The sequence below is a fragment of the Peromyscus eremicus genome, chromosome 4 (assembly GCF_949786415.1).
Source record: "Peromyscus eremicus chromosome 4, PerEre_H2_v1, whole genome shotgun sequence".
In the NCBI taxonomy this organism is placed as follows: Eukaryota; Metazoa; Chordata; class Mammalia; order Rodentia; family Cricetidae; genus Peromyscus; species Peromyscus eremicus.
Genome location: NC_081419.1, coordinates 142,050,699 through 142,065,067, shown reverse-complemented (window position 1 = coordinate 142,065,067; position 14,369 = coordinate 142,050,699). Strand labels below are relative to the sequence as shown.

Below are 14,369 nucleotides of genomic sequence, written 5' to 3'. Positions count from 1 at the left end.
GGGCTCACTTGAAATCGGAGGCTCAGAGCTGCTGGGTTTACTCATCCTGAGAGCCGGGGACAGTTTGGAGCAAGGTACTTTTCTCAGAAGCTCTGAGCCTTGCATGTAAGTTGTCTGGCTGCTGGCTGCTGCTGGGGCTAGCTTCCCGAGGCCTCTGGTTTGCAGCACTGGGTGACTCAGAATTCTAGTCCACACGTGGTCAGCCTGAGGCAGCTGGTGCTCCTTGGGGGCAGGATGTGATTTGTACTTGTGACCCTCCCCCTCTGGAGGAAGAGGACCCATGTGAGATGCATGTAGGCTGAGAACCGCCATCTTCTTCATGGGTTCCCGTGTTACATGGGGAAGGAGGCTGAGAAGATGGCTCTCCCTCCCCCACAACCCCACCCCCCATGACTGTGACAGCATGCTGGCTGGGTCCTAGCTGCCACCACAGGCGCCTCCAAAGCCTGAAGTTAGGAATGGCTGTTGTTACCTTTATAGAGGTGGCATGGGATAATCCCATAAAAGGACATGGCGGATTTGGACCCCAGCAGACTGGCTGTGAACAGTGTCTCCCTGTGGTGCTTGTCCTGAATTATGAGCCCCTTCCCTCTTCCTGTGGCCCTGTACTGAAGTTATTCCCTTCCTGGGAGTGTGATGGCTGAGTGGGATGGACAGCTGTGAAGTGGGGATGCTAGCTGGAGAGAGCTGGAAGCCCGTGAAGATGCCAGGGGCAGAGGAGGGGGAAGATGGGCAAAGACGCGCACAGGCGATGTAGAGGCGACAGGAGCCCCTCACTTGCTCTTTGGGTAAACCTTGTCACAGGCTAGCCCTGTGGTCCTGAACCGGCAGCCCCTTAACCTTGGTGCCTGCCAGTGAGCATGGCTGAGGACATTATGGAGGAATCACTTAGGCAAAACAGGCCTCCTGAGACTGTGGCAGTCAGTCAGGTCGTGTAACAAGATCTCACAGACATCCATTTCCTCACAGTTCTAGGGGTTGAATGTTCAAGATCAGGGTACCAGTGTGGCCAGCTCTGTGATGGGCTCTGCTGGGTTTATAGAGAAACCTTTCTGCTGCGTCTGTAAGAGAGACATACAAAGTGCCCCTGGGGCTCTTGGGAAGGCACTGTTACCTCACGTCAGCCTCATCTTGTATTTTGTGAGGCTTGGCATGGAACCTAGAGTCTTGTGCATGCTGGGGAAGCTCTCAATCTCTTAGCTTCATCCCCAGACTGCAGGGCCCCATCTTTAAATGCCATCACCCAAGGACTGATGGCTCATGGTATGAACTTGGAGACCAGAGAGAACTCGGTCCACGGCAAGTAGTCGGGAAGAGGGTTGGACTGAATGGACAAAGACACATATGCACGCCATACTGGTCACCCCAGGCAACCTCTGAGTCACAAGTACCACGGCTGGGCCAATGGCTCTCATTAGAGGAGACTTAAGACAGGGTCTAGGCCTCGCATGGATCCTGTGGGGCTTCTTTCTAGGCAGGTAATGAATCTGGAATGTAGGAGGGAGGCATGTGTTCCGGGGTCCATCTGGGATAAAGGGAAGACTTTAAATGCCCAGAACACAAGAGCAGATGTAGTGGCAGGGAGTGTAGCATAGCCCAGGTGTCTGTGCCTAGGAGGTGGACTTACCCTGGCATTGGAAGTATGTGGATACACGTGTAGGGCATCCTGTGTGGGGGACTCTGCTGTGAGCAAGTGCTTGTGGCAGGGCACAGAAGTATCTAGAAGGTGAATTTATAGGAGGGTCAGAAACTACTCAGTCACTTGGCATATGATGGTAAGGTCTCCTGAAGTCTGGTCAGGAGTTGGGAATCTCGTCCACAGTGGTGGTGGTGGGGGACACTGTGTGACCTGTGACGTGAGGACAGGGGCTGTGGGGGAAGCCTTTCTTGCTGCCTCTGTTCCCACCTGCTACTCCAGCGGGAGGGCTGACTTGTGAGCACCACCTTGCCGGCACACGCAATCTCAGAAGTCGCAAAGCCTTTCCACCCCGATGACATTCATGGTTTCCCAAACAATTAGCTATTTCTTCATCTCATTTGTGGTCACGGCTGCTCTGTGGGTTTGGATGGCTGTTTCCTGAACTCCAGCTCACAGAATCTTGCATCAGCCCTGATGTTAAGGAAGTGATTGAGCAGGGCTTGCTCCACAGCCTGCCTTCCAGAGGAGTCTGGGGCGGCCACAGCGAGCATGCAGACTGGAGAGGAAGCTGCTCCGCTCAGCAGCCTTTCCACTATGCCTGCTGCTGAAGCAGCTGGGTGGTCACTTGATTGACAGGAGAGGTGTTGCTCGGGAGACATCCTGCCGAGCTGGGCGACAGAACCCTGCCAAGGGGCGGACTCAGCCCAGGCCTTGACTGACTTGACAGAGGCACTACGCTTTCTGGCATCTCTTCCTGGGCTTCAAGTCCCCATGCAGACATCTGAACGTGGGGTGTGCTGACGTCCTGGGAGCAGGCTCCTTACTGGCTCACTGGAACAGTACAGCCATCAGACTGAGCAGGTCCCTTGACCTGCTTCTGCTTCCCTTTGGCTCCACAACTCACAAACACACAGCACTTTCAAACACGTGCTGGGACTCCTACCCATGTGTGCCTGTGGTCCCAGGAGTCAGGAAGCTGGCTAGATGGCAGATCCGCGACTCTGGTGACTCCTCGTGTGTTCATGGTAATCAGCGTAGCTTAAGCAAAGCAGTTCTTGACTCTGTTCCCAGTGCTCATGGCAGAAGTCTAGTGTCCTGTTGAGGCTTCTAGCTGTAGCCTTGTAGGAGACCCCCGGAGAGGGCAGTGAGCCTGGACCAATGGCACTGGGGCCTATGTGGAGGGTACCTCAGCATCACGGAGTTCTTACACAATGCTTCTTGATGCCCATCTCCAGATTTCCAGGAACTGGCCAGAACCCTCACAGGGGTCCACAGCACCTACTTCCTGTTGGGACATGCAGGGAAACAGAATGGTAGTCCTGTCAGAGAGTTCTAGACACCCCCTCTTTGTAGCATGATAAGCACATGCCAATTGCTAAGCACAGCTCACGACACAGGGGTGTTCATATGAGAGCCCATGTGAGAATTTGACTGCCACCATGCTTTCATTCCAGAAGCTTCCAGAGGTAGTCAGCATCCTTACTCGGTGCATCCTGAAGGCCTTTCAAACGTGGGAAACCCTAAATGGGAGTCCCTGGGGCCGGTTCCTGACTGTTGAGGAGAGGGATGTGGGGTGAAAGGGTTTCCAGCCTCCGAGAGGCAGGGTTGGTTCAAGCCCCAAAGGGGCTCCTTAGGAACCAGAGCTGGAACGTCAACCGCAGAGAAAGGTTGGTTGGGAGCTGTAGGGCTTGGGGCCATGTCACGGCAGGGACAAGCCCTTCTTTCTCGCCATGGATAACTTGGGATCCCACCAAACTTAGAGCCAGGTGAGAGGCTGCAGTTGGGGTCTGCCTACTTCACCAGCACAGAGGGATGAGGAGTTGGAGTCAAGGACCCAAGCTGAGCTGTAGACCTCAGACTGAGAGAAGCCCACCCTCCCTCCCTCTGGCTTCACGCCTCTGGCTTTCACCAAGAGCAGCTGAGAAACCTCATCACTGACAGGAAGAGGTGCGGCACTCCGCTCACACAGTGAGGGGCACTGTCTTTTTGAGGTACTGACTCCCCTTCTTTGGTATCAGCTTTTGAGTCCATGGAGCCAGGGCAGGCAGGACCTCTGGCCACGGCACTAAGTGGTTCAGTGCTCTGGCCTGAACCCATGTGTGTGACACTACTCCCCCAGGGTCGCTTAGCTTGGTGTTATGGGGACACACTGAAACCCTTAGCCATGTGGCATTTCTGAGCTGTTTTTCCAGGAGCAGCCAGTGGCAGGGGTAGGGGTGGGGCAGGGGGTGGGGGAGTCACTGTGTGACTGGCAGGGACCTAAGCTGGAGGCTGAGGCCACATAAAGGCAGTTCATCCCTGTTCCAGGACAGACCCAGAACCATTTGTGTAGAGAGGGAACATAAACTGTGAGGTGGTGTCAGGAGATGCCAGGGGCGGCCATCTGTATTTCCCACAGTGGGAACAACGCTGGCCATGTAGCTCAGTGGGTAGTGTGCTTGCTTAGGAAACCCTGGGTTTGGCACCACATATACCAGACATGTTGGAGCATGCCTGTAATCTCATCGTAGGCCGATCAGAAGTTCAAGGCCATCCTTAGCTACATACTGGAAGCCAGCCTAGGATACATATGACACTGACTCAAAAGAAAAAAAATGGAAACAGAAACAGAGTACCCTGGGAATGAGGGGAATCAGGGATTTGGGAGAAGTACCAGCTTTTGGGTCCATGAAGACAGAGGGTCCAGAAACTAGTTTGAGCCATGTAAAATTTGAGCATTACAGTGGACACCCTAACTACGCAGTTCAGGGGTGCTGGCCTGAGGTAAACCCCTAATGTGGCCATTGTCGGGGGTGTTGTGTTTTAACACCACAAGGAATGGCCTGATAAGAGCCGCGCTGGATTTGGAGGACACAGAAGGCCAGCCAGGGCTGCCTGGGAGCCTCATGCTCCTGGAACCCGGAGAGCAGCCCTCTGTCTCTAGACACTAGGGAAGACAGGGTCCCCGCGTTTCTTACTGTCACTATGAGAGAAGGTGGACAACATGGGCCCTATAGTCCCAGGTCAGCCTGGGACCAACCCCAGCCCGGTGGGAAGTTCAGGCCTGGCTTGTACATGCTGAAAAGAACCCCCTCCCCTCGGATGAGGCCCCAGGGAGTCCCGACCATCCTTGAGAGTGGATTCAAGTTCAGCCCCCCACCTCCACACCACAAGCCTCAGACACCCGCAGTTCTTTGTGTCAAAGGACGCTCAGACCTCCATGTACCCCCCAAGGGGGCAGGGAAGGTGAGGGCTCTGAAAGATTGAGCGGCAAGCAGCTCACACTCACCAAGTGGAAAAGACACTAGATGGATTTTAAAAAACGGGGGGTGGGGTGCCTCATTCCCTTCTGGTGTCTTCATTGCCCCAAGGGGCAAGAGGCTCTGAAGAGAGTTAACTGTGGGGGAACTTTTTAGGAAAGCACATGACCTCTGAGGTGCCACATCACAGCAGATGAGTCCCTCCCAAGATTCCTTCTCTTTAGTCTAGGGAAGCCAGCTTTATCTCAGTGACAGCCATAGACACTGGTGAGAGGCCTTGGGGGTTGCTTAGAGACATGCACAGCCCCTCATCTTACTGATGATTTGGCCTCAGAGACTACCCCGTCTTTATATAAAGTTCCCCATCTCAGTGGTACTGACCCCAGAGGTTGGGTTCCTTCAGGCCAGGAAATTAATACAGAATCAGCCTGAAACTCTAGTCCAAGGGTGAAGTTCTGTCCTGGGTTGTGTAGCTAGAAACCAATTCGAAGTGTGATAGAGTTCAAAGGTAACTTTTCCTTCTCTTCTCAAAAATGGTTTTGCACATCTTTTTCAGAGCTGATAGACACACCCCTTAGCTGGATACAAAACATATTATGAGACTGAGTGACTGGTCTTTGATCCGAGAAATCAAAGCGAAAGGTAATGGACTCTTCTCCTTCTCCCTGGGGTTGCCAGGTGCGTTTGCTTACCTCGAGTTCACGGCTAAGTCAGAGAGAACGCGCCAACCCCAAGCCCTTGGCTCGTTGGCCAACTGTCCTTGTGGACCCTGCTCTCAAGGGCCGGACAGCCCCAAGATTCTCAGTCTGTGAGGTGGGGGTGGATGCAGGGGTTTGCATGCTGTCCTGGGGGACCCTGCACCCTATAGGAGTGGGGGTTCTGTATTAAGTAGAAGCCCTAGGAAGCCAATCAGGAGACCCAGGACCAGGACATTGTGTGTGGCTTTCTATGGTACACAAACGCCCTCCCTTGGCTTCCCCCTCTGCATCCAACTTAACTGGCTTTGGCCTCTGGGACTGCACAGAAGGGTTGGGTGGACGAATCAGACTGGACGGGGCAAGCTTGGGAGGCTCTCTGACAATATAGTCCCCATGGGTTAAGGAAGTAGTGACACCTTTCCCATATCCTCGCCATGTGGTCAGCCTGACTTGGCAGCTGGCCCACTGAACTCTTTGGGGCAGTGATTAAGTTGGCATTTTTGGGGTGCTGGGCCATGGCTGGCTTCCCAGTTCTTTTCGTCAGTGAAAGCAGCCCCCTTACCTCTCAGACAAAGTCCAGATGCCCTTGGCAGAGTCACACTAAAAATCCCAGTAAAAAACAGTGAGTAAAAGCCATGCCTGCCGTGTGTACAGATGAGCTGGCAGCTCAGGACATCCCAACACTGCACTTCATCCTTCTTGGGAAGGCCAGGCACTCAACCCAGCCAACAACAGGGATTCAAACTTTGCTGTGGTCAAGGGCATTCACTGTACTGGCCACCCACTGCTGAGCATCTGCCACGGCCCAGGAATCAGGCTGATAAAAACCGGAGATGTTTTCTGTGGAGAGCAAAGTCCCTTACAAGGCCCAGGGTGCATGCTGCTGCTTGGGCCTGGGAATCTGGCAGATGCTCCAGCTGTCAGCCTCTAACCTCAGCACTGACCTGGCCCTTGACCTCTAGTGGGATTTTGTCCTTTCCACTAAGCCTGTATGGATGGCCTGTCTATCTAGCGATCTTAGGTGTCTAGAGCCCAGGAAGGGGGCTGAGAAAAGATGCGAGGACATTTCTCCAGAAAGTAAGCCCCATAATTACACCCTCAGGTAACATCTGAGTTGTGAGTGACAGGGAAGACCCAGTCCTTCAGGCCCAGAGCTGGGCCTTGGCTCTAGAGAACTCTCCCCAAGGAGCTTCTCCTACACCAGCAGATGTGATGTCCTTCTGACCTGGGCACAGTAGAGGATCCGGGGGGGGGGGGGCATTCCAGGCCTGTCCTGGCTGTAGGAGGGGCCTCTGGCTACAGTTTGGCCTCACAGTAGAAAACAGCTGAGCTTTGGAGAGAAGCAGTGAGGCCTCTCTGCTCCTTCCTGGAGTTGCCATTCCGGAATCAGCAGCTGGGGGGTGGGGGCTGTAGGAAGAACCCTCAGGACAAGTTGGTTTTAGCCACTAGAACATTATCACTAAACCAACCCAGACCAATTCTTAAGTAATACTAGTTGAAGCTCTGGCTTCCCCAGATTGATGAACCCCAAAGCAGGCAAAGAAAATGCCCTCTTTTACCTCTCTGCCATTGGCAAACTATGGTGGTGAGGCTTTATCTGGCCCCTATCCTGTTCTGTCAATAAAGTTTTATTGAAACACATTGATGTTGATTTGCCTATAGCTGTCTTAATAGTTGAGAGAGGCCTCAGCACCCACAAATCTGAAAGTAGTACCTAGCCCTTTACCAAAAGGGCCTGTTGGTCCCTGGCATGGCCCTTTTAATATTGTCTGTCACAGTCATTTTTATTGATTCATATTCTTAGAGCTGTAGTACCTCTTGTTTATGAATGATTGTCTCTGATAATGAAAGATACTATAATTTTGATGCATTTAAAATCTGTCCATCTTCTGTTTCCTGGTGGCAGCCTTAGGGGTCACATTGAAGCTAGAGACACATTCATCCTCAGTCCTGCCACTAATGGAGTTAGCAGCACTGTGGTGGGATACCCTCACCCCTGTCTTGTTCTTAGAATGTGGTGCTTTGGTGGACTACCTGCTTCAAACCTGCCCCCTATAACTCAGAAACTATCTGACCTTTTCCTGTACAAAATACAGCGAGGATTCTGGGTCTCCACAAACAAAAAGGGGTGAATACTGAACCTCACAGAACAATTTCTTGGCCAGCATGGAGGCTGCAGATTGAGTTAATTCTAGGCCGGATTCAAATCTAAACCTAAACCCTGCTGCCTGCTGTGGCCAGAGACCTCCAGTCTCTACAACATCTGTCAACAGCGTAACCAAGTTACTAGGGCTGAGGTGGGAATTAAATAGTCCCACCATCCTCAGAAAATCTATGTGTTTCATTCTTTTGTAGATAAAATTTCTAGGCCAGTAATAGTCACCCAAAACACCAGCTGTGCATACGGTCCTACATGGCACAATCTATGAGACTTGTGGATTCCACAATGACTTCTGGGGGGTGTGTGAGGGTAGGAATAGGTACTGTTGGAACAAAGGCAGACAGGAAGTTAGATTTGGGAGTGGGTGAAACTATGTGGAGACTCATGGACCAAGGTGGGGAGAGAAGCTGACAGAAGGGAGATATTTGGAGGAATTATGGGATGAATAAAGGGGGGGAGTCAGACTCAGACATCTAAGTCACCCTAGGGAGCCATACCCAGCTCTGACATGGAACCTGAAGTGTCTCTCCCTTTTTAAGATCTGTGTCTCCATGTCATTACTGGGTACTTCCTATGTCTGGGGCACAGAATACAGCCAGGCATGTGGGCACACACAGCAGTATCGCGTTGCCAGAAAGGGACAGGATAGGAGAGCCAGCAATGCAGCTGTAAGGAGCCTGTGGCTGGCATAGTCAGAAGACACAACCTTAGAAGAGGCAGGGATGGCATCGGCCTGGTGGGGGACGGAGAGGACCAGAGGTTTGCTGGTGGCATGCATTGGAAGGTGGAAGTCAGGGCCATGCATGCGCAAAGAGTGGTGGGAAGTGAGGTCACACAGGGACAGATGGCAGAGTCCTCACGGGGGACCTGGGAAAGCCGGTGGGGGATTGGCCCAGAGCAGGAGAATTTAATCATGATGAGAGAGAGTGAGAAAGATGGACAGAAGAGAGAGGAAGAAGGTAGTGATGGGACTGAGTTGGACTCTTCTCCTTCCTAATGGCGAAAGATAAAGGGCAGATCATCATAGTAGGCATGGACTCCATTCAAAGGGCAGGCTATCCCCTACCCTAGTGACCTTCAAGGGGGCACCTGGCTGGAGAGGTTGAGCAGAGCCCCTCAGAACTTGGAGCCTAAGTTTTTATCCTGACACAGAACAATGAAATTGCCATCACCTGGTTGGTATATGTTCTAGAACTTTCTCCCCTGCAGTCAGGGGTACAAGTAGGCTTTCAGAGAAAAAAGCAACTACCACGGAGGTTGCTGGGCATGGTTCAACCTGGTAGCAGCCTCATCACCAACCCACAGTATAAAGGTCTGAAATGGGAATCGCTGGCTAAATATTCTACATGTGGTTGGAAGGTAGTTTTGAGTTAGTAGGAAACACTGCCCCCAAGAGAGGTCATCTAGCCTTCCCAGCCTGCACTCCTCAAAGGGAGCTGACCCTGGGTGAGGGCCTGTGGTGCCCAGAGCAATATCTGTCTAAAATAGCAGACCTGGCTGTGGGAAGTTTCCAAGAGGGGTCGACCACTCTTACTCTAGAGGCTGAGCAGACAAGGAAGGCCTCTAGGATCCTGACTTTGAAAAACTTCACAGAAGCTGCCAGTCCCTGCGCCTCTGCATTTGGCTTCCATCCCATGCCCAGAGAGCTGGCAGATCGCTGGGCCCTGGCAGTGCTGCATCAGCCCGGGTTGGCATCCTTCCTTCAGTCCCCCTTTTTGGGCCCCAGAGAGTGAGCTGGTACCTGGAACACTGTACTACAGTACCTGAACACGTGGTCCCAGTCAGCTGATCGGATGAGTCCAGCCCCTGAGGCTCCATTTACAGAGCTATTTACCAAGTGTTTGTGACCGTGGGGCTCCCGGGCTCATTCTTGAGCTTACCTGATGTCTAGTCCTCTGTTCTGCAAGCCCACACATGTTCTGTCCTGGGCACTCTAGTCTCTGACCTGATAATGTCTCCATGCTCACAGCACTAGGAAACAGTTAATATTTTTGGACCCAGTTCATAGGTTAAGAAACTGAGGCACAGAATGGTTATATCAGTAAAGCCAGACTCACAATCGACTCACATCAGAAGTGGTATTCTGACCCCAGCTCATACCTGAGGAACACTGAACTGGGGCCACCCTTCTCATGCAAAGCACGGAGGGTACACCAGCGTGCTCCTGACCGTGGCCGCTAACAGCTGTGGAAAGCCATGCACCAGGCTCCGTGCCGTTATCCATCCCCATGGTTGGCATCCTCACAGCAGCTTTTAGAAGTCCACTTACAGTGGTGTGTGCCGTGATCCCAGCACTCTGGAGACAGAGGCAGGAGGATTGCCTATCAGTTCAGGGCCAGCCTGGTCTATATCATAAGTGCCTAGACTACATGTCAAGACTCCATCTCAAACATATTTTTTTAATAAAACAGCCAGTGAGACGGCTCAGTGGCTAAAGGTACTTGGTGCCAAGCACGATGACCTGAGTTGTCTTTGAGACCCACATGGTGGAAGGAGAGGACAGACTTCTACAGGTTGTCCTCTGACCTCCACTTACATGCCATGACACATCTTTTTTTTTTTTTCTTTCAGAGCTGAGGACCAAACCCAGGGCCTTGCACTTGCTAGGCAAGCGCTCTACCACTGAGCTAAATCCCCAACCCCGCCGTGACACATCTTTACCTCACCCCCAACACACACGTTGAATGTAAAAGAGAAAAAAGAATGATCCTAAGGGAACATGCTGCTGTGATTCCCACTCTAGAGATAGGGAGCCTGAGTCACAGGCCAGTCAAGTCACATGGCTAGTTGGGCTCAGAGCCAACCTGGATTAGCCCGTTCTTTAAAACCGTACCTATCCCTGTCTCTGTTGACGAGGGGTCACAGACTCATCCAGGCAGGGACCTCCCAGGAGGAAGCACCTCAGACTGCAGAGAGTCTGGAATGAGGAAGGTCTCCATAGCTTCTCTGCTCTCTACGCCATTTCCATCTCTACCACTCAGAAAATAGCTCCGATGGGAAACTGAGGAGGCTGTGCCGAGAAATCTCCTGTGCACCCTGGGATCGGCAGACAAAATGCCACCGAGGATGTACACTGGCTTTGGGACTGGCTCTGCAGCCTCCCGTGTGTGCTGGTGATGACAGCAGCTGATCTCCAGGATGCTAAGGGAAGCCTGTGGCCAGATCCTCCGTGTTAGGGTCTCCCACCCCATCCCAGTAACTCACACCTCACAGGCCAGATAGCTTCTCCATGCCAGGGGCTGGTGTCACGCCTACAGTTCCTGTTGGAACCACAAACTTACCGGGAAGGTGACTGGCTCCCCAGCCCCTCTGAGGACCCCCTCCACCCCTGGAACCTTGAAATACAATCCTTGAGCGCTTGTGGGGCACGTTACCATGTGAGCAGTCAGCTGGGGGGACTTGGGCAGAGGCGGTGACATAGGAAGGTGTTTATGTTAAAGTGGTTAAAGGATCGCCACAAGGAAACACACAGAAAGTGGTGTTTAACCGGATGCCTGGTTTGGGTGACATCTCACGTGTCTTTCTAAATTCTCTCTCCCTTTTTAGTTAATGAAATCATCAGGAAGGAGTTTTCAAGACCTCCCCCACGAAATCAGACCTAGAAAACAGCCATTATCTCAAGAAACCTTCCACCTTGGATCCCTCTGTCTCTCCCTCCTTCTCGGACTGGAACACTGTGTGGGCACAGCGCAGGCTGCTGGTGTGGGAGTCCTGCCGCCTCTCAAAGCTCATCTCGGCTGATGTCCACGGTGACTGGATTTCCACCAGAAAAAGCAACTGCCTGCTGACCAAAGCCCCATTCTCAGTTCACCAGGAAGCTGAGCTTGCCTGAGACCTGGAGGCTGGGCTGGGGGAGAGAACTGAACTTCAGCCCCAGCCCACAAGCATGGCTCCCGTCTCTCCTGAAGGGTGTTTAGACAGAGCAACCCAAAGAACATGCCCAAGAGTCCAACTTTTGGGCTTGAGAACCCCAGATCTCTATAGGAGCCAAAACCAGACCATCATCTCTGCCCCAGGCGGGGCATAGCAGAGCTTTATTTTGAATTTTCTTTCCAAAGACGAACTGCCTTGCCCTGACAGGACCACCTGTTCCAACTTCTCGGCGTTAAGTTATAACACATGTACATGTTTGCCAGCTTCTGGGGGCTTTGCTTTGTTTTTCTCTGCTTAAAAGAGCCAACTAAGGTGTCTGCAGGCTGGGCCCTCTCAGCCAGCTACCCCCTAACCCTGCTGCCTGCACCAGACCTCTGGTGGGATCCAGCCCGGGCCGCCTGTTGAGAACAATGCTTCCTCCTCTCTACCCTCCTCCCAGACAGAGCCTCCTCCACCCAGGAACTGGAGAACCTTCTGGGTCTTTGCATTGACTGTTACAGAGCTAAAGCCACCTAACCCAATCCAAACCTGCAGGTGTTTGTCACAACTGCCACCAAACAGAACAAAGGGACTGAAATATCCCCCTCCCCTAAACCCAAAGCAGGAAAGCGCCGGCATCGCCCTGTTGTTCTGGTTTTTACCTGGATGCATTTGAAGTTGCTGTCGGATCCAACGCGTTGCACATGTAACTCGGGCAGATCTGCCCCAGCATGTGCCTCAGTGTGATCAAGCCCTGCTTGGCCGGGTTGTGTGTCCTGTGGAATTCTCCACACTCGCTCTCACGGGGGTCCTCCACAGTCTTCCTCCCCTGGGCAGTTTGTTTTTCCTTCCGGCAGGGCTCTCCTCGCCATGAACAAGATAGTTTTCGTGGCTTGCCTTCACCACAGGTGCCCTGTACACGTTGGGCGGGCATGTTAAGTGACTTTCTTAGCTCTTGTCTGCTAGGCAGAGGCCCAAGTAGCAAGCCACAGTGGCTAACTACCCATCATGTGTTTCTTACATTCTGACTTTGTCAAGGCCATCCCAAGGTGAATCTTCTTGGGAGCTGGGCCAGCTATGACTAGCTCTCCAGACAGGGCCCCCATGCCCAGGGTTCAGCTTGAGCATGACAAGTGTGACTTCTCGGCTAATATTTAGTATTTCTTTCCCTTAGCAGCAGCACCAGGCTTCCCTCCACCCACCCCAAGCATAGAGCTGAGCAGAATTCTCTTTTGAACCCAGAATGTCCACAAAACGTTAAGCACTAAGCCTCTGATTCTAAGTACTTCCTATTAAACAAAGCAAGCTTCCCTGCTGGCCCTTTACTGGAGCAATACCGACTTCTCTGGGGAAGGGTGACAGGGTTGGTGAGAGATCAGTTCTCACTTGCCCTGGCTGGGAGCCACTTTTTGCACATGAGGAATCAGGCCCTTCCTCAGATTATCTCAATGTTTTACCCAAGTGCCTTCCTGCAATTGTAGTGAGTAGTTCGGTTGCGTTGTCTGCAGGGTGAGAAAGGGCTAACTCATTTCCCATTCATCTTCTAACCATGTCAGCAAAAGGGTTTCCCGTAGTTCAGACCTTCGTGTGTGTGTGTGTGTGTGTGTGTGTGTGTGTGTGTGTGCATGTGTGCAAGAGGGTTTCCCATAGTTCAGACTCCTGTACCTTCGTGTGTGTGTGTGTGTGTGTGTGTGTCTTCGTGTGTGTGTGTGCGCGCGCGCGTGTGCGCGCGCATGTGTTCAGACTCCTGTACCTTCGTGTGTGTGTGTGTGTGTGTGTGTGTGTGTGTGTGTGTGTATGTGCATGCGCGTGCATGTGCCCTTCCCTTTACACCACCTTATCTGGATAGTCTAAGAAACTGTCTCATAAACAAGTAGACCAGGAGGCCAAGGAGAGAATGGCATTTTTTCCAGACAGGCCAGAGAAAGTGTATGAGTAGCAGACAGTTATCAAGGAGTTTCGGTCAGTCACAGACGCTAGGAGGAAGCGTTGCCGGGAGTAATTGCTTCTAAACCATTTTTAGAATGGGAAGATGCAGTCTGATCTAAGTCAATGAGAAAAAGATGCCCGATTAGTGAAGGTGGTGGTGTTGCATGTGGGTCAGAAGGATCGGAGCAGAAATGTGACTTTGTTAAATCCATGGTGATGTTGGTGTGGCACTCTGACAGTTCCGCCTTGCTGAATGTGGTACTTAACTCTTCAAAGTCCGCACATCTTCCTGATTGTACAAAGACAGCTGCTGGGAATATATATATCCACCCAGATCAGTATGATATTAAATTTTATTTTCTTACCTGGATTTTGATGCTTTTTATCTGCTCTCAAAATATCTCATTCCTGTTGGAGTTAGAACATATTTATAAATGGTCAGATGTCTTTTTAAGGTTTTTTTTAAACATATATATCTTGATTTTCTGTAAGAGAAATGGTGTGCTTTTGAATTTTTTTTTCATTCTAGAAAAACAAATCCAAAGATGCACCTTGGGTCACTGTCAGGACCTCAGGACAGGAGGGAGGGGGACTGGGAGGAAAGAGCATCTTTTTCTTGATCGAGAAAGATACACACTCCTCCAGCCTCAAGCCTGGTTTTTCCCTGAGAATTGCACAGGAAGGGTTTAGTTGGTAGTTTTGGTTTAAAGCCACAGAACCCTGTCTTTTCATGGACTGACAAGATCCTACAGCTTGATAGTGACAGAAGCAACCACGTGAAGTCCTCACAGGTGGCCCTGTGGGCAGCATCCAAAGGACAGCCACCTTGTGTCCAGCACATTGGAGCCATG

General features: G+C 51.8%; 1 protein-coding gene across 1 annotated transcript in view; it reads left to right on the top strand.

Annotated features, from left to right (window-relative positions):
- Nfatc2 (nuclear factor of activated T cells 2) overlaps nucleotides 1–13,223 on the top strand; it is a 114,592-nt gene extending 101,369 nt beyond the window's left edge. Inside the window, exons 10-11 of the mRNA XM_059261967.1 lie at nucleotides 5,435–5,520; nucleotides 11,284–13,223. Coding sequence (XP_059117950.1) covers nucleotides 5,435–5,478 — 44 coding nt within the window. The 3' untranslated portion in view covers nucleotides 5,479–5,520; nucleotides 11,284–13,223. The remainder of the gene's footprint in view (nucleotides 1–5,434; nucleotides 5,521–11,283) is intronic.
- Nucleotides 13,224–14,369: the final 1,146 nt, after the last annotated feature.